Source organism: Elephantulus edwardii, unplaced genomic scaffold, assembly GCF_000299155.1.
Source record: "Elephantulus edwardii isolate Elephantulus edwardi_28Jun2011 unplaced genomic scaffold, EleEdw1.0 scaffold00074, whole genome shotgun sequence".
NCBI classification, from domain to species: domain Eukaryota; kingdom Metazoa; phylum Chordata; class Mammalia; order Macroscelidea; family Macroscelididae; genus Elephantulus; species Elephantulus edwardii.
The window spans coordinates 2,139,827-2,163,735 of record NW_006399824.1 but is presented as its reverse complement, the minus strand read 5'-3'; the positions used below and the strand labels follow the sequence as shown (position 1 = coordinate 2,163,735).

Below are 23,909 nucleotides of genomic sequence, written 5' to 3'. Positions count from 1 at the left end.
TGGCATCTAACAAAAACAGAAAGCCTTTTGGAGCTGTGGTGGCCTCGTCAGTATGTAGTTGTGCTACTGACCCAAAGGTGGCTTCTCTCTGACTGTTCAAATCCACCCGCCGCTCAGTGGGAGAAAGATGAGAACCTCCCATGTGATTTACAGGCTCCAAAAACCTGCTGGATAGTCAGTCACCTGTGAGTTGATTTTGACTCAGTGGTAGTCAATTGAATTTTAGTTGTTTGCATCTCTGATGAGATTTATTCCTAAATAGCTCATTGTTGGGGGGGGGCTATTATAAAAACCATTGTTTTCCTTTTGTCATAGTTTTCTTTGTTATCTATATATTGCTCATGTACTGTGTCACTTTGCTGAATCATTCAGTTGGGTCCAGTAATTTACTTTCTGAATCTTTGGGGGTTTCCACATGATAGTACATTATCGTCTGTAAATACAGATGGCTTTACTTCCTCTTTGCTCGGGTGGCCTAGTCCAGAGGAAGTTGCCCTGGTAACCCCAAGGCCTTGCCTCCTTGGTGGTTTGAATGCTCAGTGGATCTACTGGAAAACGATGGGCAATATCCTCCTGTGCAAGTTTTACCAGCAGAAGCCCAAATGAGGGTCCACTGTGAGCCAGGTCTGACATAATGACAATGAATAACGAATTACCAATTAGGCTACCTTTGGTTTCCTTTTCTTCCCTTATAGCTTTGGATAGGAATCTGAATACAGGTCATGGTGCGGGGGGTGTGTGTGTGTGTGTGTGTGTGTGTGTGTGTGTGTGTGTCCTTTGTCTGGTCATGGTGCGGGGGGTGTGTGTGTGTGTGTGTGTGTGTGTGTGTGTGTCCTTTGTCTGGTTCTCATTTCCAAGGGGATGCCTTCAGTCCTCCCTTCTGAATGATGTTGTCTGCTGGTTTTGTAGACATATTTTTGATTGAGAGCTCTAGTGGTGTAGTGCATAGGGAATTGTACTGTTAACCCAAAGTTGGTATTTATTTTGTTGAGGAATTTCCTCCCTCCACACTCCCCCCCACCCCCTGTTCTGCTGAGTGTTTTATCAGGAAAGGGTGTTGAATTTTGTCAAATTCCTTTTGTATCAATTGAGATCATCATATGGTTCTTTTCCTTTGTTTATTGATGTGGTGAATCACACAGATTGCTTTTCTAGTGTTGACTATTTTTTATCTTCCTGATGTGACTCACACTTGAGTATGATGAATGATTTTTCTATATGATTTAAATTCTATTGGCTAGGATATTGTTGTGAATTTTTTATATCTATGTTAGGGAATACCACAGGAATGTCTATCTGTGTTTCATTGATTACGCAAAGGCGTTTGACTATGTGGATCATAGCAAACTGTGGCTGAATGAAGAATGGGAATCCAGGAACACTTGATCATGCTAATGCGAAACCTATGCTTGGACCAAGAGGCAGTAGTCAGAACAGAGCGAGGAAACATTGCATGGTTCAAAATTGGGAAGGGTGTACGCCAGGGATGCGTCCTGTCTCCATGCCTTTTCAACCTGTTTGCAGAAGCAGATCATTCCGAGAGGCTGGGCTCTATGAGGAGAATTGTGGCATCAGGATTGGTGGAAGATCTATTAACAATCTGCATTATGCAGATGACACAACCCTGCTTGCTGAAACTGAGGAGGACCTCATGCACTTGCTGTGGAGGGTCAAGGACTGCAGCCTTCAGTATGGACTGAGGCTCAATGTCAAGAAGACAAAGATTCTCACCACTGGACCAATTGGCAGCGTCAGGATGGATGGCGAAGAGATTGAGACTTTCACAGCTTCAGTTTGCTCGGCTCCACAGTCAACACTCTTGGCACCAGCAGTCAGGAAATCAAAAAGCGTATCGTGATGGGGGAAAGTCTGCTATTAGGGACCTCTCTAAAGTACTCAGGAGCAACGGTGTCTCTCTGGAGACTAAGTTGTGCCTGATACAGGCCATGGTCTTTTCGATCGCTTGTTATGCATCAGAGAGTTGGACAATGACTAGGGAGGACAGAAGGAGAGTTGATGCCTTTGAGCTGTGATGCTGGAGAAGAGTACTGAATGTACCATGGACTGCCAGGAAAACAAACAGTTTCATCTTGGAGAGGATTAAACTGAGCTATTCCTTGGAGGCAAGGATTCTGGGGCTTTGTCTGACATACTTTGGACATGTTGCCAGGAGGGACGTGTCCTTGGAGAGGGACATCATGCTTGGGCGCAGGAGGGGAAGACCCTCTAGGAGATGGATTGATTCGGTGGCTGGGGTAATCGGGATGGGTGTGTCGGAGGCAGTGCGGTTGGCGCAGGATAGAGCAGGGTTTAGGGCTGTTGTGCATAGGGTCTCTATGAGTCGCAAACGACTCGACAGCACATAACAACAACAACAAACAGTATATATTCATAGCATATTCAATACTCTTCTCCAGCACCATAGCTCAAAGGCATCAATTCTCCTTCTATCCTCTCTAGTCATTGTACAACTCTCTGATGCATAACAAGTGATCGCAAAGACCATGGCCTGTATCAGACATATCTTAGTCTCCAGAGTGATTCCTTCAAGGAGTAAATTGGTGTTAGGCTCTTCCAGAGCAGCTTTGTCATTACTTCTTCCATTAAAAGGAAGTTCTAGCACAGTGGAGCTCATTGAAGTAAAATTCTTGGGATTGTGGTTTTATTACACAATTAGTGTGAATTTAGACCACCCACTCATAGGGACTGTCGTACTACATTCTTGAGAGCTCCTTTTTTTCTTCTCAGCGCTGAGAAAAGCCGTTCTTGTTGCCCCCCTCTACTGGGGGAGTATATGCACTGAGTGACTAGACGTGGGGATATTGTCTTGGGATTTTCAGCCACCTCCTGTCAGACCCCTTACCTGAGGCAGACTCTGCATTTATCTATAACCCATCATTTCTTTTCTTGTCAGAGTGGATGTCTCTAAGATTGACAACAAACACTATTAAATACAGTAGTGAACTTGGGGCACTCACTTCTAAATTTTTTATTTTGCTTTGTTTGGGGGTTTGATATAAAGTTTGTTGTGTTGTTTTTTTTTGTTTTGTGTGTGTGTGTGTGTGTGTGTGTGTGTGTGTGTGTGTGTACCGTTAAATCAGATCTAACCTGTACAGGAGGAGATTGTCCCTCCTTCTTCAGCAAAGCATCTCCAGCTAAAGTTGTTATGTTAGCTCAGCGACAGATAAATTGTACTAAGCTTTTCAGTTGTCTTTGTCAGGAGATTACTCAGGGTATATAATCTATATTATTATAAGCCCCATAATTGGCTCCTGCCCCCGTGACAGAACTTTGTATATTTAAAAATCCTTTCACCAAAAAAAAAAAAATCCTTTCACTCTGAATCTTTACATTCTATATATCTTTTGACTTTTTTTTTTTTTTACCATCTTTACCTTTTTTTCCAAGGTCACTCATTTGTTCCTTGCTATATATAAGTTTACGGTTTCTCCCATCTAAGCCATTCTTCTTTGAACGCCTTTGGGTTCTCTGCAGTGGGCCAAGCAGTGTCTATACTGTCTCAACTAAGATCTCAAACATTTAGTTCTTTGTTCTTCAACCTTAAAGTGTCTTTTCTTTCATTACTTTCAGATGCCGCAGTGACAGTGGGTGCGAGATGATGGATGTATGAGTATATTAAAAATTAATAGTTTGCCATATAAAACCTGATTATTGTTCCAAGTCAGCTGCGTTCTCTCCTTTGTTTTCTGAAACACTTGTCATATTCATGTAATGTATCTATCTTGTTAATAAATATGAAAAAATACCTATCATTTAGAGTTATAGTCGACTCATCAGCACCTAACAACAAGAAGAACCCTTCACATTAGTATTAGAAAGAGAACTTATGTAAATATTAAAAGAAATTTAATAACATAAAGAGTAATTATTGATATTTCTGTTTTACTTTGTTTACAGGGTGGAGGTAAGTGAGAGAATAGTAGCTTATTTAAACATAGAATCTGCAAAAACCTGAAGTAAAAATTACTTAGGTGTTCCATCTTTACAGTCAAACACTTGCTGGTATTTGCCCACAAATAATTACTTAGATTTGATTAGTTATTAGATCGAAAATAGGGCCTGGGGAGTAGGTGACTTATAGAGATGAGAACTCCTTTTGCTCAAGTCAGTGCCTAAGCACTGGCCTCGTGGACCTTTCTGGCTCTTCCCCAGCTTTCTTCAGAGCCGCCTGGGCTCCTCATGTGATCTTCTGAGGCTAGTTGTTGGACCACAGCACATGCTGCTGCTCTGCAGAGCTGACCTCAGCTGGAAGTAAGCACTTGATCTCTCACAGCTTCGAATGCACAGCCCACAAAGCGAGTGCCCCATTCCCAGCCAGATGCATCTTTGTGGGTAATGGTCACATGCTTCATGAGTCAAAAAATTACTCACTTCTTTCCGCTAAGCTTCTGCATAACTCCTGACTCTTGGGATGCTGAAGGCTCCCCCTAGCTCCGGCCTCAGGTGGCATCTCCTCTTTATTATAGATAACCTCCGGTGGGACCGAAAGCATATTGATGGCCTGCAAAGCTTATCGGGACCTGGCATTAGAGAAGGGGATCAGAACTCCCGAAATGTACGTATGTTCCCTGCCCCCCTGCACTGTAGATTTGTCTGTTTAAGAGTACTGCTGTATGAAACTGAGCCTGGCAGTCTCTTCTTCTGCTTATTCTCTCCTTGAAGCATTCACACCTCTTTCCCCCTTAATCCTTATCCCATCACTCCCTCAGTCGAATTGGTTCTGGCTCATTGCAGTCCTCCCATCGTGTTTCCAAGGCTGTAAATCTTAAGGGAGGAGATTTCCTATCTTTCTTTGGAGGAACAGCTGGTAGCTTTCGGATTGTGCCATCAGAGCATTGAGCAACATTTTAAATGGATCAGCCAGCTAATTTGAAAAGTCATTCCCAGCCCAAGTTTATAAATGACAAGTGCTTCGAGCAGTAGTGAGATCTTTTATCCACAGGGGGACACAGCATTGAAGAATTATATTCCTAAACCCTGTGTTATAAATTATCCAACGTCTGAGAAGAGCTCTCCATCCATCAGTGAAAATTGTTTCAGTGGGCTGCCCTAGGGTACACTGTAGGAAAATTCCTGCCAGGGGACTGAGTTTTGAGGGGAAATGAATAAACCCCTTTCTAAGATCAATTCCTGTGGCCAGCCCATGTGCCTCATTCGGGCATTTGCTGTGCTTGTTCTCTAGACCGTCTTCCTGCACAGTGTTTTGGGCTGATATTTTCCTCATAAATGTCTTTGACTAGGAATTTTTTTCCACATCTTCTCATATTTGATGTAAAAGAATAAAATTAGCTCCCGGCTTTTTTCATCCCTATCTTTGGTGCCTGAGTCCTTACTCAGTAACAGAGGTCTTCCTCTTTTAAAGGGAACAGGTTAACAGTAAAAGTAAAGTAAAAATAATAAATTTTTAAAAACAACCAACCATAAGAGTAGAGTAGTTGCAGAAAGTCTGAAGGCAAACAGTTAACTGAGTTTGTCTGTCAGTACTGTTTGAAGTGTACTTCTACCTGAGTAGGAACACTGGAGTTTTTAGATTCTCAGAGGGTCGTGGTGCCTCGGAGTTGGGCATGACATAGGACCTGACACTGCCCGCTGCTCTGGTCTACCTGTGACAGGTCTTATCCCTTTTCCTTGAACACATGTCATGCCAGGCAACTGTCTTTGATTTGCCAAGCATGCAGAGTTGTCCCTTAGATGAATCTGATCCCAGTTCTCTGTACTTTACCTTTCACCTCTGAGCCCCAGAATCCTGTGAGATGGTTTCAGAGTCCTTTTTCCTGTTGCCAAAAGGATTTCCCAAATAGTTGGCAGAAGGTTCCTACGGAAAAACTCAGTTGCCCACGTTTTGTTTCTGTTTAAAAAGAAAAGTCAAAACCACATAAATGATTTAAATACATTTTTGGGGAGGGGAACCTCAGACATTTCCACATGGTGATTTCCCGTCAGCGACTGGGCTCCCCCTTAAGTTCTGTTTTGTCTGAGTTTCTTTGTCTTCTTCCCTGTCATCTAGTGTGGCCCCCATGAGTGCCCACGCTGCGTTTGACAAAGCTGCCAATTATTTTGGGATGAAGCTTATCCGAGTTCCCCTGAACAAAATGATGGAGGTGGACCTGCGGGTAAGTTGCCCTCAAGAGTCCAGCGTCTCTGGGGCGGTGTGAAGCAGGAGTTCCATCAGACTGACCAGTTTTCCCAGAACCACGTGTAGTAGGCTCTACATGCTTTGGGCTGTGACACTACCAGTAGGGAGTGAGTATAGCTTCAATCTCATCATAAGTCCACAAATCCTAATAGGGAGATGATCTGTTCTCTCCCCTGGGTCTTTAAAGACCTGAGTTTTACTTTGCAGGCCATTATTACTTTCCTGTCTTTTCTCTGTCAAGAACATGAACATGGACTGACTTGCCCAAGTCTCACTGTGGTTTCAATCGGCCTCAATTGAGCCTTTTTTGTTGGCATAGGGATTGTTTTTATGCCTTGCCTTCTGTAGAACTGTCCAGCTTTCAGAGTGCTATCACGCTGCCCTTTGAACCATAAAACAGTCCAGAAAGGTCGCTGAAGCTCTTGGTGTTACTCAAGTTCATGGTGAGCAAACTGATTGGGTGACTGAGTGAAGTTAAATAACTTCTTCACCGTTTCTCTGCTGGCAGGTTACGGGCTGACGCTTCTCTTTGGCTGTTTTGCCTCCCAGCCCAGTGCTTTTTCACCCCCACGGTGATTTGCTTTCATCTTTGTGTTCCTTTACCCCAAATGGACCCATCGTGCATTTTGCCACAGGGTCAGTTTTCTCCTGGATTGGAAGGTGAAGAAAGTGGAACCAGGCTTGTAGTCCAGGTGGCTCTGGCAGCAGAAGAGAATCACTGTGCTGATGGGGATTTTCATTTTCCTTCTTTTCGAATCCTTAGGCCATGAAAAGAGCCATTACCCGGAACACGGCCATGCTCGTCTGCTCTGCTCCGCAATTCCCTCATGGCGTGATAGATCCTGTCCCTGAAGTGGCCAAGGTACATAAGAAAAAAGGGCTACTCAGTCAGCCAGATTTAGATTTTAAAATAGAATCAAGTGGTCTGTGTTTGGCAAGTAGGAGCGTTTGATTTTAGGTTGATGGCTGTTGTGGTGAATAGCTTGCATTAGCCCTGTGTGAAGCCCTGAAGCTGTGCTTGGAGCTCCTGAAAGTCTCCAGCTTCTGATCTCAGGGAGGAATAATACAAGGAAGAGGCCTTTCTCTAAGCTGGTTGTTCTGAAATGTTACCATATACTTTCAAATCAGAACCTATTCATAGCTGACCCTCTTGCAAATTTTCAGAGACAATAAATCACACGGGAGGAGACTGCCTCCCTTTCTCCCATGGAGCAGCTAGTGAATTTGAACTGTGTACCTTTGGGTTGGCAGTGCAACTCCTTACCCCTAAGCTACCCTAGCTCCCTTATTCTGAAGTAATATTGGCATTTAGCTTCTGATCAGAAAATGTCTGCCCTTGGAAATCTGCCCATCAGAGGGTAGAAGCAGACTGGGCCCCTGGACCTCCTGCCACTGAGGTTAGGAAAGCAGGACTTGGTTTTCCCCTCCAGGCATGGCCTCCAGCATAGCTCCACCCTCAGTTAAATATGCATGGCCTCCTTCCAGTGAGTTCCAGGTGATGCATATTTAAATGTAAAATAGATACTATACATTGCAGATGAATTATTGACACTGTGCCTGCAGCAGTGGGCTTGAGTATGGCAGATCTCAGGATGATAGGGCCAAGATCCTGCCTGTTTATGAGTTGCTGTGAATCCTGGTTAGCTAGACTCCACTGAATACCACCACCACCACCACATGCACTAGATAGATGAGCTCTATTAGGAATGTAAAAAGTTTTTGAAAAAAACACAACCACCATCCATGGGAGGCATAACCCAGCTTTGTATTGTTAGCCTGCCTTGCCACCTGTGTCTGGTAAAGCTTTTGGTACAGTGCTGCTACCAATGAAGTCATCGTATGGTCTTGTTTTTTTGGAACTAGCTGGCTGTCAAATACAAAATACCTCTACACGTAGATGCTTGTCTGGGAGGCTTCCTCATTGTCTTCATGGAGAAAGCGGGGTACCCCCTGGAGAAGCCGTTCGATTTCCAGGTGAAAGGCGTGACCAGCATTTCAGCTGACACTCACAAGGTGAGCAAAGCAGCAGTCCGCATGTTAGCCGCAGATTGATTATGCTGACTTGGCATAAAGTCAGCTAAAGCCTTAGCTTGCCCCCCCACCCCCCAAAAAAATGGACAGTGAAGTCTTCTGGCCCTTTGCTCTCCCAGAGGCAGCTGGTACAGGGAATAAGCAGCTGAGGTGACAGGCTACAGGGAAATGTAATCTGTTACCTTTATCCTGCCATTAGCTAAGAGAGTGATTGGGGTTCACTGACTATGAGACTTATGTAGTTACCCTTGTAAAAAAATATCCCCTGAAGTCTTGATTATTTGAGGTAGCAGGGAGAAGAGGGCTAAGGGTTAGTGATGGAGTTCCTAAGAGAGTGTATTTTAATTCTGGGGCTCCCATGCCATCGGGCTTCTGAACGTAGGTGATGGGAGGGTGCTTTTGAGAACAGGGAAGGACCTGTGTGCTCAGGAAATACGGGCCTGTGATATTTGAGTGGTCTGTACCTGTCACTCCTGATGGACTGACACAAAGTTCAGGTTCATTGAGAACACTTTTGAGATGCTGTAAAGGAAATAAAACAGCGCCTGAACACATGCCTTGTTTGGCTGCACATTGCAAGCTTGTTTTAAATGAAGAGTGTTGTTAAGACTTGTTCTTCAAGGTGCCAAGTGATCAACAACAATCATCGAGTCACGATCTTATCTTTGCCTTGTGGCTCTTGTCCCTTTCTCCTGCTGTCTGTCTCTGTGAGACAAGGAAGGAAATCGGTTCCAGGTTTAGCAGCAGTGAGCGTTAATTAGGAGGGCACGTTAAAAAACCAAAAAGTCAGGAAAGGAATCTCATCATTTATTTATGGCTGGAACAAGTCGCTTTTGAGTCCTGAGCACCATAATGCCCATTAGACGGGGATGTGATACCAGCCGGAAGGATGGGCTTCGGCAGAGTCTGCGGAGTCTGGCAGGCATTGATTAAGCTCCACTGTTAAAACCAGCTTCTCTGAAGGAGAACGGAGTAGCTCTGCTTCGATAAAGACCGGGGCTTTGGCAGCCCTGCAGGGTTGCTTTGTCTTAAGGTCACAGTGTGTTGGAAGTGACCCAATGGCAGTAATTCCAGCCTTTCCTAAATTCCAAGTTTGTTCTTATTTCCATCCTGACATGGCATCCTGAGAAATATTTTAAATAAAAAAACACCCCTTGCTGGTTGATAGGAAGGAGACCCACTCAGTGGGCACAGCTCTGCTCTTCTCTAGGCCTCAGATTCCTCACTCCCAGCGCAGGAAAGCCACACCATCCTTTCCATCTTTCCCTATGGACTTTGCATCCTGAGAGTGAGTGGGAAGCAGCCTTCAGAGAAAGCGAGGCGGGAATGGGAGGAGGTGGTGTGTTGAGCATCGAGGTCTGGGGTTTGGAACTGGCTCTTACCCTTCTGCTTCTCCCATCCAGTACGGCTATGCTCCCAAAGGCTCCTCAGTGGTGTTGTACAGCGACAAGAAGTACAGAAACTACCAATTCTTCGTGGCTACAGACTGGCAGGGTGGCATCTACGCGTCCCCCACCATGGCGGGCTCACGGCCTGGGGGCATCAGTGCAGCCTGCTGGGCCACCCTGATGCACTTCGGGGAGAGTGGCTATGTCGAAGCTACCAAACAGATCATCAAAACCACTCGCTTCCTCAAGTCAGAGTATGTGTGCACCATTGGTTCTGCCTTATCTTTTGCCCCACCCCCTTCCTCTTAAAGGTTCAGTTGTGCTTTTTGTAGGGCTCAGGCACTCCTAGGCCTAGCCCAGGTACCATCCCTTGAGACTGGGATATAGGGCACATAGGAGTGTGGACCTGGCCTGGATTGGGCTCCCTGCTTCTGCTGTGACTGCAGAGGATCTTCAGAGCCAGAGGCCACTGAAGTGCAGGCCATATTTGTATACATACCACCTCATTTCTAAAAGGGTCTTACAGACCCGGCACCCTTACCAAGTACCAGTGTGTGCTGTAATTATTAACAGATGTTCTACAACCTGACTGGGCTCCCATTCACCTGGAAGGATATTAAAACTCTCTCTGTGGGAGTTTCTGATTCATTAGATCTCGGGGGAGGGCTGAAGATTTCTAGTGAGTTTCTGGGAGATACTGAGGGTGCTGATCCAAAAATCACACTTGGAGAATGACTGGAATTGAAACAAGAATTGAGGCAAGACAGTAGGAAAAATGGAGGAGAGGAGGGTGACGGGATCTGGAGTCAGGTTCAGGCTGCACACTTCGTCTGAGGTCTCCTTTCTCCTTGTTTACACTGGGATTTTGGAGACACTGTCCATACGTTTTGAGGGTAAAAGTAAGGCCGTAGCCAGGTAGCATTTGAAATAGATCTTCATGTGCCTCTCATTTGCTCGTCTGTTGAGAACCAGTATACCATTTTCACTGTAGAGATCGCATATGTGACTTTTCAAAACTGTAGAGATAGAAGGGTTCTTTTTCTAGATCTTTTTTTAATAACTATATCTTTTTTCTTCCTATTTGCAACATTTTTTAAGCTTTATTTTAATTATATTGGTTTGCATACAGAATTCATATACATTGTGTTTCTCACATTCTTTCATCCACACTGTGTTTCACATGATCACTCCCATATGGTGTGTTCTAGAAAAGTAATCACCATTGACCTCTGCCCACTGTCACCCCATCTTCAGATCCCCACTAGATCTATCCAAATTCCTTCACCCTCTCCCTCCATCCACCAAACTGTGCAACCCTGTGATTTCTGTCCCTCCTCACCCATAGGCCCCTTACAGCCCCTCTTTCCCCTTTGGAGTTTTATTCACATCTTACTAGTTATCCTTCTCTTTTTACAGTAATAGTCTTATGCAGTATTTGTCCATACGATATTGAATGAGTTTACTCAGCATAATGCTGTCTAGCCTCTCCCATGTTATATAGTAACTTATGGAATCATTCCTCCTGAGTGCTGCATAGTATTCCATTGTGTAAATGTACCCAAATTAAACACATCTTTTGGGCCTCAGATACTCCTAGAGTCCTGTTATGGTTTGAGGGTAGAGTAATCAAGTGAGGATATAGTGATTCTGATTCTGATTCAGACCTGAGAGGGGCTTAGTCCTCTAAATATTTTTACTATCCCACAAGTAACCCTGACATAGACCCTCCATAGAAGCCTCTGTTCCAAGATGAGAAAATGAAAAGCCCAAAAGGTCTGGTTTGGTGTTAGAGTGATTTTGGTTGATTAAAGGTATGATGACCAGAGGAAACTGTGTAATGAAATTTCCCTTTCTTCTCCTTCAAGACTGGAAAACATCAAAGGCATCTTTGTTTTCGGGAACCCTCAGTTGTCAGTCATTGCCCTGGGCTCCCATGACTTTGACATCTACCGACTGTTCAACCTGATGACCGCTAAAGGGTGGAACTTGAACCAGTTGCAGTTCCCACCCAGGTGAGCTGGAAGAAGCCTCTTGTCTCCCTTTCGTTTGTGTGTCTTTTAAAGAACCTGGTAGCAAACATGAAGGTAGACTGATTTGTAGTTCCCTGAACTCTGTAGCAACTGCAGGATGTTTAGGATCTTTCTTGCTGCCTGGCATTGTTGGATTTAAAAACGATGGCCTTTATCCCTTCCCAGATAGGCCATCCACACTCTTCGTCCAGGTACACTTTGATGCCGCTTCCTTTGACAGTTGGTCCTCCTCACTCTCTAGACTCGGTCTTCTCCAATCCATCTTCCAGCCATGCGATTGCTCTTAAAAAATGCCTTCTCACTGGAGTGATATTTCATTCAGATCCTCTCCAGTGGATCTCAAAATCTGTTAACTAAAACTAACTCTAAGTCATTGCTGTGGAATCAGGGCCGACTCAGTGAAGACCCTCCAGCAGCTTTTTGGGAGGCTGTGGCTCGCACAGGAGGAGATGGCACTTCTTTCTCACTCATAGCAGCTGGTGGATTTGAACTGCCAGAGAGAGGCCTTTGGGTTAGCAGCACAATTCTCCACTGACTGCACCTTCAGGGGTTTTATAAAGATGCTTTTCTAAACTTTCCAAGACGCCCTGAAACTAAAGAGCTCCGTCCTGCGCCCTCACACCCTCTCCCATCCTGCGTGGGCCTTTCCCACACTTTCTCTGTACTCCTTCCTCGCTCCAGGCTGAGCTAGTTTCCTGTTTGTCTGGAAGTCCTTCAGGAGGCCAGTCCAACCCTGTCCTCAGGACGGCTTAACTATGACCCAGGTGTCTTAACTGGTGGCCACATGATTAAAGGAGGACAGAATGAGCAGTGCTGGTTTCTGATCATGCCCAGAGGCCTGCTGGACCCCAGGTCTGGTTCTCGGGGCTGGAGGAACAGCTTAGCAATTACACTGCTCAGATAAAGACCACACTATGGGAAGAAACAGCCAGTGAGCTCCTCCGTTTCAGCAGTTTTCTCTCTTCCTGAGATTCCACCCCTCTGTGCTTTTTCTTCTCCCGTAGCATTCATTTCTGCATCACACTCCTGCACACTCGCAACCGAGTGGCCATCCAGTTCCTGAAGGACGTCCGGGAATCTGTCACTCAGATCATGAAGAATCCTAAAGCGAAGACTACAGGAATGGTAGGGGCGCAGGGGCTTTTACATCCTGGTGCAGGGGTGTTGGCGGGGGCTGGCTCTCCTCTCCCTCCTCACTTGGAGCCGAAGATCTCCTCTTTACCCAAGAGTCCCAGGTGACATACTCTAAATAAGTCAGCGTATAAACGAGGTAGAAAAATGCTGCACAAAAGCAGGGGCTTGTCCTGTTCATTTGGAAAAAATAAATTTTGGCACCAGAAAATCAATGAACATTTTCTCTGGAATTTTATATCACAAAAGCCGCAGGATAGTTCCTTGGGGCAGGAAGGTGGGCTAGCCAGTACCTGTGGAAAATTGCCTGGGTCTAGGTAGGTGTCTTTCAGCATGAACAGTGCCTAGCGTGGGACCCGGGACTGTATGACTGGACGGTAGGATACAGGAAAGGAGATTGAAACCATAGAACGTTATCGTGTGCCTGTGCCGTCATCACTAATAATGCACCCTGTTTGTGTCTGTAGGGTGCCATCTATGGCATGGCCCAGGCAACAGTTGACAGGAATCTGGTGGCCGAGTTGTCCTCTGTCTTCCTGACCAGCCTGTACAGCACGGACACCGTGACCTCGGGCAGCCAGATGAACGGCTCCCCCAAGCCCCGCTGAACCTGGACACCTTCTTCAGCCGAGGGCCTCCGGCCTTCGCAAGGTTCTCGGGGATTTGGAACAGACCGTGCCCGACTTTGACTGCGGATCTTGCTTCACAGAGCACAATGGGACACATGGCAAGACACGCTGGTCCTCGGGACTGCTGTTCCTACACCTTACCGTCCTTGCGTGGTTTTTTACTTTGAAGACCCCTGAAGGATTTCATCACATAATGATATTTTGCCCTTGTTTTAAGTGCTCCTCTAGGAATTCTTTTAACCATGTCCTTCTCTAATGTCTCTAGCTCTTACTTAATCATTGTGTGCTGGCTTTGACCTGTCCTGGTCTCTTAGGGAAGTGGGAGTATACTTTCTGAGATAGCGAAAGGGTTTCTCTGCTGTCTGAAGCAGACTCATCAAATAGAGAGCCTTTAAGCAACATGTTTCACCTGATGGACTTTGTGTGAAGCACGAGAGGTTTTTCAGCCCCTCATCTTGGGAAGTGGGTTAGCTGTCTCAAGAGTCACAGTTGTCTTTTAGCAGGACACAACTGGCCACACCTTTGTGAAGGGCTCCTTGCATGTCCCCCGGTCTAGCAAAGGGTGGACTACAGGACTGGTCCTTTTCTGCTGCCACTATCTTGGAGATTCTTGTCTGAAATAATGCTTCCATTGTTTTGTTCATACTCCCATGGACCAGGAAGAGAGCATGGTTTCCAGACACTCTAGAACTTCCTGGGCCTGAAGCTGCTCCTTTAATTGGCAGTGGTCAGACCCAATCAGAACCTTTCTCCAGGGGTGGTGATGATGATCAGAAACCACACTCTTTTCTCTACATTTTTGAGTATCAGACTAGGAGAAGCACCAAGTTCCAGCGCATGTCAGTGAAGTTGGTGGTTCCCCCTTCTCATTGCTTTTAGCTACCATATGATGATGATCTTTCCATTCTGTTTGAGGGAACAATTCAGAGCACCTTCACCAGCTGCCTTGACTTACCTAGATGGGCCTGAGGAGGGCTTGAGAGCGCCCTCCGCGCAAGGAACATTTTCTCTCCCCCCTTAATGTTGTTCCTACCTTTTCCCCTTTATTCAGCTTCCAAAGGTACTATGGCAAGTTAGCCTCAGGTACTGGGCATTTCTGAGCCCTGGCTTACAGAGAGCAGCTTAAGGTGAGAGAAACTTGCTGGGCCAGGAGAGCATGATGGCCAGCACCACTTGTGACCTTGGGCCTGAATTCTGTCACAAGACTCATTGCTCAGGGTGGTGCAGGGAGAGGACCAAGCCCTGCACCCACTTCCTGCCCTTTCCACACACTGTGTGGGGGACCCCAGTCTCAGCCGAGCCACTGTCCTTTAGTGATGCCATATAGTGTGCCTTCTCAGCAGTGAGCTCCCCCTGACCCAAGCCCCAGGGGAAATGAGTCAGTTTTTATTTGGGTGGAGTTCTTAGGGCAAGTCAGGACAAATGTTCCTCTGTTCCATTCCCCTTCTCAGGGACTCCTGCATACTCAGCCTCTGCAGAGCGGATCCTCTGTCCTCCCTTGCCGGGCTGCTGGCCGGGAGAGTTGAGCTACCAGCCTCTCTAGCTCCTAGCCCCTTTGTCCAGGGTAATCTTAGCACTGTGCTTTCTCCACGTTAACTGTGACTCCCTGTCTCATTACAGGCCTCTTGTAGTGGTGGTGGAGTGTGTGTCTTGACCTCCTGTTTGCCCTGCAGTATGTTGTGAGTTTTAAGAGTGGTTGGGGGTGGTGGTGGAGTGTGTGTGTGTGTGTCTAGAGGGCGAGGCTGGGATCCTCAGACGTGGCAGTTGCATCTTAACCAGTTGCTGACGTGGTGGGGCCCCTTCTTCTGTGAGTGCGTGGAGTCGGAGCTATGCATGGATTGCCCCTTGAGTGGCCAGTGCTGTGTCCCAGGAGCTCCAGGGACTCAGAATCACCCAGCAGACAGCACTGCCCATTGGCAGCTCCTGTCTGCCTGGGCCTAGACCCTGAGACACCACGTCCTGCGTGCCGCGGTCTGGGGCCTATGGTGGTGGTTTCAAAGGGACCTACTGCAGATGTTTTAATTTATAATCCAGAGCCTCCGTTTGACTTAGCATATTTCTAGGTTTTGCAGTTGTATCTGTGCATGGGTGTGTGTGCACATTATTACCTAGCCTGTGGCCGAGTTGGGGTGGAGTGTCACAATGTTCCTAGCAGATGTCACAACACTGGCCTCTGCACGACTGTACTGTCTAGTTTCTCCATTGTAAGCCTGAGGCTGTACTGCCCTGCTACTCTTTCAACATTACCAGTTTTATACTTGGAAAATGGTACTCGCCTCTTTCAGTTCCTTCTCTCTTATTTCTCACCTCAGTGCTCCCTTCTCAGTTGCAGCAAAGTCTTAAGAAGCTACTGAATAATTAAATGCCCCCAATCTCAATCACTGTGAACAGTTGCAGTCTTTTGTTTCCTTGGTTCCACGCAGGTCACAAGTGGGTCCTTGCCAGCCCTTGGATTGGCTGCTGGTGTGAGGCCGCCCCCTTGTGGTGAGATGGTGTGGCATGATTAGGACCATTAGACACAGCAGCACAGTGTCCCAGCTACAGGCACTTCACCTGATAGTGCTAGTGGCCTACTCGGTTGAAAGTTGTGCTGTGAACCCATAGGCAGTGCCCCTCTTGACTATTACAATCCTCTAGAAGCTCTGGGGGAGAAAGATGGACAGTCTTCTCCCATTTAATTTATAGCCTCAGAAACCCACTGGAGGGTCAGTTAGGAGAATAGGGACCAGTCTAAGTGGATGGCAATGAGAATTAATTAATAGGTCTCAGGAACTAGGACCATGCCTGTTTTATACCCACTTGGAACTTGGGTCTTTAGTTTCTTAGGACGAAACCCCTGCCTTCTATTTTCTGTCACTCTCATCACATGGGCTTGCTCCTTCCCAGTGGGCTCACCCTCTGGGGTGGTCGCCATCCAGTTGGTCAGGGTGGCTCTGTCCACAGAGTAGTAGCGGCTGCATTTGGGTAGGGAGCTGTGAGAACCCACTGGGCTCCCTTGGCGCAAGGAAGCGCTGGGCATCATGGCCATCAGGAGTGCAAAGTGAGAAGTTATTTCAGGAGGTGCTCAGGATGCAGTGCCCACATTCAGTAGCCGGCTCTTCATTCTGCCTTTCTATTCACTGGGACTTTTCCCAGGACCAAGCAGGAATGCTGCCCCTCCCCTAATCTTCTGAGCTTCCCTCGGCATTTGTGGTAAACACTAGAGAAAGTGGGGCCTGGGTGTGCATGGATCCAGAAGCCGCTGGGGTGTGGGATGTGTACGGCTCCGGCAGGTGAGTCCCTCTGCCTTCTCTGGGCTCTTGGGAACTACCCTTAGCTCTTGCCCAGACCCAGCAGTGGCAGTCATGATGGGCTCATTTGACAGCTCCCAGCTTTGGCTTCAGTAGCCAGCAGGGTTTTGACAAGCCTTTTCTTGATTTGAACTCTTAAATGCCTTACTTTTCTCTTCTGTTTTCTTCTGCCCATAATCTTTCTTTTCCCTATAATTTGACTTCTTTGGGCTAATTTTAGAATAAACGGTTATTTCTAAAAAAATGTTGTTTGAGTTTTTGTCCCACAAAAGTAGCACAGACACCAACTCATGTTTCAACCATTGGTTACATACATATTAGTGAGCAGAGGTCAGGTGAGTCTCCGTACACCTCCCTGTCTAGTCCTTGTCCTCTGCCCCCTTATCTTCAGCCATCAGATCAGAGCTCACTCAGGGGGAGGAAAGTGAATATGGAGCAGATATGAGACCACTGTCTGATCCTTGTTGGGCTTGATGTTAAGCTTTGCAGAGAAACCACTATAAACATAAAAATAAAGCCCAGTTGCCATCTTGTCAACCCCGCCTCATGGCACCCCCCCCCCCCCCCGTGTATGCGGCTAATCTTTACTCACAAGCCCGTCAGCTAAACAAGGTCCTGCTAGTCTCTTGATTGTTGACAGCATGTTTCTTTCTCATCCACAAACTTCTGCTTATTCTGGCCCTTGTTGGGGGACCAACCCACAAAGGTGACTGAGTTGTGATATTGTTAGATGCCTGCTTCAAATGAGCCAGGTGCTTTGGACAAGAACCCTGGAGGAAGGCTTTCCAATCTTTTTTGCACCATGAAATAATGTTTCTGTGGTATGGGCCCTGGAGTTCTGATAAGTATTCCCAGCCCAGCCATCCCAAGGGCTGAGGGTTTCACTACCCCAGGCCCCATTATCCCAGCCATGGCTCATCAGTGGGACTGTTCTGTCTTAGACTGTTACCATGGAGCCTCAGTGGTGCAAATGGTTAAGCACCTAGCTACTAACTGAAGGTTGGCAGTTCAAACCCAGCCAGAGGCTCCATGGGAGAAGGTGTGGTCATCTGTTTGCATAAATATTATAATCAAAAATATCCCTTGGCAATTCTCTGTGACATGGAGTCACTGTAAGCCAACATCAACTCCATGGCACCTAAGAAAAGACTGTTAGTGGTTGGGAAACGGATCTGTACACCAACGCCATGCTCTGAAGGCAAATCTCCTGTCGGCACCCAAGCAGAACCTGTGCCTTCAAGACAGAAAAGCATCCAAGCTTCACACCCTTTTCTTCATGGAAACCACAGAAGCCATCGGGAGCAGGTATCTCCGCAGCTGATGAGAGGAGGAAGCCTGCCTTCAAGGTGTATGACTCACTGTGTGCACTGTACTCCTGCCTTTATCCAGTTCATGATGCGCCCCAGTCATATGTCTCTTCAGAATTCTATTCACGCCTCCGTGGCATCGCACAAATCAAAGTCTCCCTTGTCGACATTAATTACTGCCTTGTATTCCCTCAGCTCATTTCTTATCCTGACATCTAGCATTAACTTCATTCAAACTGCGTAGACGAGTTCACCATTTTCTGACTTTATTCCTCCTGATGATAATGAACTCATTGAAAGACAGGTGGTCTAGCAGACCCTGTTCCCCCCACCCCCAGAACTCTGAACAGCATCTCGCACAGAGCAAGCGCTTTCAATGTCTCTTTCATTGGCTCATTGGATTAACCTGAGACAAGAAGGTTCTAGAGCCTGAGACCCAGTGAGCAACATAATAGCTTTATTTGAGGCGTAAAGCATGTCCTGGTATTGACTTTTAGGGTCTTGTTTAGCGCCCCCCTCTATCACAGTGTCCTGGAGAATGAATCAGAATGGGTGCATCTTGGAAAAAAAATGATGGCTTACTGGGAAGTTGAAATGAAAGAGAAGGGCTTACTCAAATTATTATACTGGCAACTCGAGGCATGGAGGGGCTCACCCTAAAACAGGCTGGAGGGCGGATCTGGCAGTGGTGACACAGCAGGGCCTTGGGATCAAGGGCTCTTCCAGAACCTTCCTCCCAGGATTCCCAATTCAGCCACCCTACTCCCGTGAGGAATTTGAAGAAAGACCAGGCCTATGTCATGGACACAGCTACTTGTTCGATGAAACTGGCCAGGTTTATGTCCCGCTCGGAAAGTCCTGCACACTCATGGGTGCTCAGGGTGATATGGACCTGAAAATGAAATGAAACATGAAGGGAACTCCCGAGCAAGGCACGTGAGCAGCTGTCAGTGACTTTCACGAGACTAGCTGGTCCCTGCTCTCCCGTGGACCATATACACCTCCTTAGTACCTCTGCATGGCTTTGAAATGCCAGCTTTTAGTTAGTAGGCAGGTGCTTACAGCCATATCTGAGTCATTCTACCAAGACTTCAGGGGGAGAGAAAAAGTTATTGAGCAGGTGACAAGTCTTTAACAACAGTACAAAACTGTCTTCTACACCATTTCCCTGGATATGGTCACGAGCAATGTAAAAGCTAAAATAAGACCAAAAGCTAGCACTATCAGTTTGCATACAGTCCCTTCCAAGCCTAAATGTTTGTATCAACAGTCAGCACATAGGCACCAGATGGTTTCTGTAAGTGAACAATCCAATTTGTCCACTGTGTGGGCATTCTTAAGTGAATTACTATTCCTTTTTCCATAACCCAGAAAGACTGATGCTAGGTAGGAGAACTAGCAATTAATAAGGGTGTCTGTTTTGTTCCTTGGGTTTTACCTTCTTAATGTCTATTTCTTGGACTGCCAAACAGGTCTTGGACAACAAATAGGTCTGTCTTGGAGAGAGTGACACCAAGTCTCTCTTTGGAGGCTAGGATTTTGAAGCTCCGTCTCACACGCTTTGGGCAGGTGGCCAGGAGAGGTCAGTCCTTAAAGAAGGACATTATGCTCAGAAGGGTGAAAGGACAGCGCAGGAGAGGGAGACCCTGGATAAGATGGATTGATGGAGTGACTGGGGCAGTGGGGGTTGGTGTGTCAGAATTAGTGAGACTTGCTCAGAACAGGGAAGCGTTCAGAGCTGCTGTACATAGGATCACTATACATTGCAGGCGACTCAACCAATAACGTTCTGTGACAGGTTTGGAAGCAGGAATGCCATCTACATAGTAAACAACTTGCCTCCAGAAACTATGAACTTTGATAAATGTTGATAGTTGTAGAAGGGCTTCAGACCTCTTGTTCATAAGGTCGCTATGAATCGTGCTCAACTCGAATGCAGTCAACAACAATGACGTCTATTTTTGCCACAGGTCCCTAATAAGTGTTTCAAGTGCATTTCCTTTAATTACAGTGAGACCTTATATGTTTAAGGAGGGGCAAAGAGGAGGGTCTTTGTTGCAGTCTGGAGAGCAGGAGGAGACGGATTGGGCAGGGTACACGGATAGTCACCCTGAGATTGAGGTGCTCGAGGTTCCTAAGCGTGGCTGTCACTCACCTTGTTGTACACGTTAAACCATTCGGGATGGTGGTCCAGTTTCTCAGCCTGCAGGGCCACCCTTGTCATGAACCCAAAGGCCTATTGAGTGAAGCATGAAGAGACCTGGGTTAGTGTCCTGAGGACAGGAGCAGGCTAAAGCCTTGGGTTAGTAGCCCAACCTACTGTAGGGAGGCCCCTCAAGCTGTCAGCACTTCCCCTCTGACTTCCTATCACAGTTCTGATCATTCAAGGTGGTCTTTCTGCAGTAGGAAGGAAGTCTTGTTACTAGGACCACTAGCAAGCTTGGAGACACCAGAAAAGGCTGCCTCTTGGTGACTCTGTCCATGTACTAAGGTGTCCTAATATCCTGCCCCTGGGCAGATCCCTACAATCTATCCAGCTCCTTCCTCTGAGCTCCACCACAGGGAAAGCCCAAGGCCCATCTCCTCACATCCCAAGGATGAACCTTTCTAAATAAGTTAGGGAGGTTTCTTTCCTCACTGGCACTGTGCCCAAATAAGCTGGTTTTGAACTGTCTCTGAGTCATGCTACTAAGACTTTAAGGGGAGAAAGTTATTGAGTGCAACCCCCATCAATCACAAAACTCCAGTCCCCAAACTCTGTTACACCCTGGTGCCATACCCTATTGAAGTCTTTGAAATGAAACTGCTTAAAGATAGCATCACGGCCTTCCACCTCACCCCAACCCACAGCTCTCAAGTTCGGCAGCAGCTGGTCTCTCTCTTCAGCACTTAGCCTGTGCGCTTTGCCAGCCTGGGAAAGGGAAGAAAGAGAGGCTCACAGCTGTTTCTTTTTACAGGACAAACAAAAAGGCTCAGGTCTTCAGGGGAATGTGGCCTCCACTGGCATGGTCAAAGGGCAGCAAATGCGCATGCAATCGAGTTGGGAGTTCCAGCTGGGAGTCCTGCCCAGGAGGTGGGGCCCTGGCTCATTCACGGATAGGTTCTTGAGTTTTGGGTTTTATAGTCCACTCAGGAAGAAGATTCAAGAGTGCATACAAATCAACAGAAGGTCATTGGCTGAGAAATACTTCTCTCAGCCTCCCAAAAAGTGTTACAGAGGGCTCCCTTCCCCTTCTAACCTACACTTCTTGTTGTCGTTGTTGTTGATTGCCATCGAGTTGAGCATGACTCATAGTGACTCTATGAACAAAAGACCTAATTAATGCCTTTCCATAACTATCTTCATTTCTCCAAGTTCATAGAGTTTCCAGAGATGTGGTTTAGGAAGTGGATGCCACTCCTGCTTCCAAAATTGTTTTACAACTGGGAGCTCCACCAACTGTCCACACTGGGAAACCATTATGGTATTTGATACCCTGTAGTACAAGGTTCAGCATCACAGCAACCCAGATTTCTTCATAAAGCACATTGACAAAGAGTGATGCGCAAAGTGGAAGAGTGTTCCTCCAGATATAACAGCACTAGTTTCATTTAGCAGTGGTTAAATGTTATCAAGTTGAATACGACTAAGAGTAAGCTTTGCACAAAACACCTGAACTCTGTTCTGTATCATTTCTGTACAGAACTCTGCTCTAAAACTAATGTAACTTCTGTATGTTTATAGAGTTTAGAGAGTTTGTAGAGTTTAGAGAGTTTAACCTAAACTTAGGTTACATTAGTAAGAAAGTCAGGGACCTGTCTGGAGTACTGAAAAGCAACAATGTCAGTCTGGAGACTAAGGTGTCATGGTCTTTGCAATGAGTAAGAGAGTTGGACAATAACTAGGGAGGATAGAAGGAGAATTGAAGCCTTTGAGCTGTGGTGCTGGAGAAGAGTATTGAATATACCATGGACTGCTAGGAGAACAAACAGGTTTGTCCTAGAGAGAGTGAGATGAGGCTGCTCCCTGGAAGCAAAGATTCTGGCGCTTCGTCTGACACTCTGGGCATGTTGCATCCCAAAAAGTTTCCCAGGTGATCCTGAGCCCACTGCAGCTGACAACCACTGACACTAAGGTCACTCTCATCATGCCGTTCATGGTCCCAACCTGCTGTGCCTTTCTCAGATATTTCAAACCCCAGCCCCCCTTTCCGTTTCTATTCTGGCAGCCCCTGAAGCCCAGGCAATTGAGCTCAGAGTCAGAACTGGAAGTAACTTGACCAATGCAGTCAACACAGCCTGTGCCCCATCTACATGGGGGTGAGGGAAGAAATGGCCTCAGGAGGCTCAATCTGGCACTTTCAGTACAAGAGTGGACCCCTCAGAGAACACTGGAAGCAGAGGTCAGTTGTCTAAAAAGATCTGGGTCTCGAAGCGTAAGGGATCTCAGAATTCAAAATCCAGAGATGAACATCCTACAGACAGAAATGAATGAGGTACTAACCTGAAGGTGAATTCACTCGCTCTGGGGGAGAATGTAAAGGGGTCTGGGTGTGAACCCGGGTGAAATACACAGGGCTGGTTGAGTTCTGCCATTTATCAGCCACTTGGCACTTTGCCCCTCTTGGATGAATGGAAAATAAGGACAAAAACCTCATATTTCACAGGGCAGCACAAGGAGCCCAGGACAATTTGACAGACTACAATTTTCCATTTACTGAGCAGTTCCTTGGGTTAAGCCAGTGGGTTTGGGTGGTCCTGGAGGGTTCTGATAAATCACTCTGGTCCTCTCTCCTGACAGCTGTTGTCCCTTCCTTTGGGCCCCTCACCACAGACGTCACTCTGCCTCACTCACACAACCCCATCCTATTCCAGAGCTTGCTCTTATCAGTGCTAATAAGCCTGGTCCATGTATCCAGGCAACCACAGGGCAGGAAGTCAGCCTCAAGCATCCAGATCCTCTGTTGGCGCTTGGCGTCAGCGGGGGCGGAGGATATTGATAGCTCCGGGGAAGGCCCCATTCTTTTCAGAATCTTCTGGAACCTCCCAAAGCCTACAGCCAGTAAGGGTCAGTGAGGGGGAAGGGGCCTTGTTTGCTCTGCAAAGCTTGGTCAAGCCTGGACTCTGTCTCCTGCCTCAGTGGGCGTGTGTGACTGCCCGCCCCCTGTGAGTCGAGGCCTCTCAGCACCTCGCAGTCAGCCTGGCCCCCCGCCCCCCGCCCCACGCTTCCATCTCAGAAAGGCTCGCAAGGCTGTCACAGCAGTCCTGGCTGCCCTTAATATGTGTGGGCTCGAGTGGACCATACTGAGTAATGCTGCCTCACTGCCCTTGGGCTCCGTCACCTGCCTGATGAGGGCAGAGATGTTCACACAAAACCACGGACACCCAGGGTGCACAGCTCACACAGGAATACAGAATGCCAAGCTGTCGTGCCCACCGCAGGGCCCAGACCTGAAACAGCGCCAGGAGGCCCATTTTCTGGTGCACAGAGGGCTTCATCCCAGACAAACAAAGCGCCCTGGTGAGGTCAGCAGTGCAAAGGGAGGGGCAGACACAGGCATAGCCAGGCATACACAGAATACACAGCAGAACCATGCCACAAACGGGGACACCTGACCGCTCGTCCTCTGATCCTCCAGCACGGTGGCGCCCTGGAGCTGAGCCTGGAAGTCAAGGCCAGGCCTGGGGTCCCACTGGCAGTCACGCGGCCCTCCCTGCAGGCCCCTCAGCGAGCCTCAGCTTCCCCTCCTACACACACACACACACACGTCCCACTGGCAGTCACGCGGCCCTCCCTGCAGGCCCCTCAGCGAGCCTCAGCTTCCCCTCCTACACACACACACACACCCCGGGGCTGGGTGCAGACACACACACACACACACACACACACCCCGGGGCTGGGTGCAGACACACACACACACACACACACACACACCGGGGCTGGGTGCAGACACACACACACACACA

General features: G+C 47.2%; 2 protein-coding genes across 2 annotated transcripts in view; one reads left to right on the top strand and one right to left on the bottom strand.

The window, feature by feature from the left end:
* The window catches only part of SGPL1 (sphingosine-1-phosphate lyase 1), a 95,258-nt gene extending 81,913 nt beyond the window's left edge, over window positions 1–13,345 (top strand). Inside the window, exons 7-14 of the mRNA XM_006889039.1 lie at window positions 4,488–4,576; window positions 6,029–6,134; window positions 6,921–7,019; window positions 8,021–8,170; window positions 9,592–9,830; window positions 11,442–11,588; window positions 12,611–12,731; window positions 13,205–13,345. Of these exons, the coding sequence (XP_006889101.1) occupies window positions 4,488–4,576; window positions 6,029–6,134; window positions 6,921–7,019; window positions 8,021–8,170; window positions 9,592–9,830; window positions 11,442–11,588; window positions 12,611–12,731; window positions 13,205–13,345 (1,092 nt within the window). The remainder of the gene's footprint in view (window positions 1–4,487; window positions 4,577–6,028; window positions 6,135–6,920; window positions 7,020–8,020; window positions 8,171–9,591; window positions 9,831–11,441; window positions 11,589–12,610; window positions 12,732–13,204) is intronic.
* A 5,330-nt stretch (window positions 13,346–18,675) lies between these two features.
* PCBD1 (pterin-4 alpha-carbinolamine dehydratase/dimerization cofactor of hepatocyte nuclear factor 1 alpha) lies at window positions 18,676–20,869 on the bottom strand. Its single transcript, XM_006888971.1, has 3 exons — window positions 20,743–20,869; window positions 20,119–20,199; window positions 18,676–18,855 (listed from the first exon to the last, which is right to left on the bottom strand). The coding sequence occupies exons 2-3, from the start codon at window positions 20,185–20,187 to the stop codon at window positions 18,757–18,759; spliced, it is 168 nt and encodes a 55-aa protein (XP_006889033.1). The 5' UTR covers window positions 20,188–20,199; window positions 20,743–20,869; the 3' UTR covers window positions 18,676–18,756.
* Window positions 20,870–23,909: the final 3,040 nt, after the last annotated feature.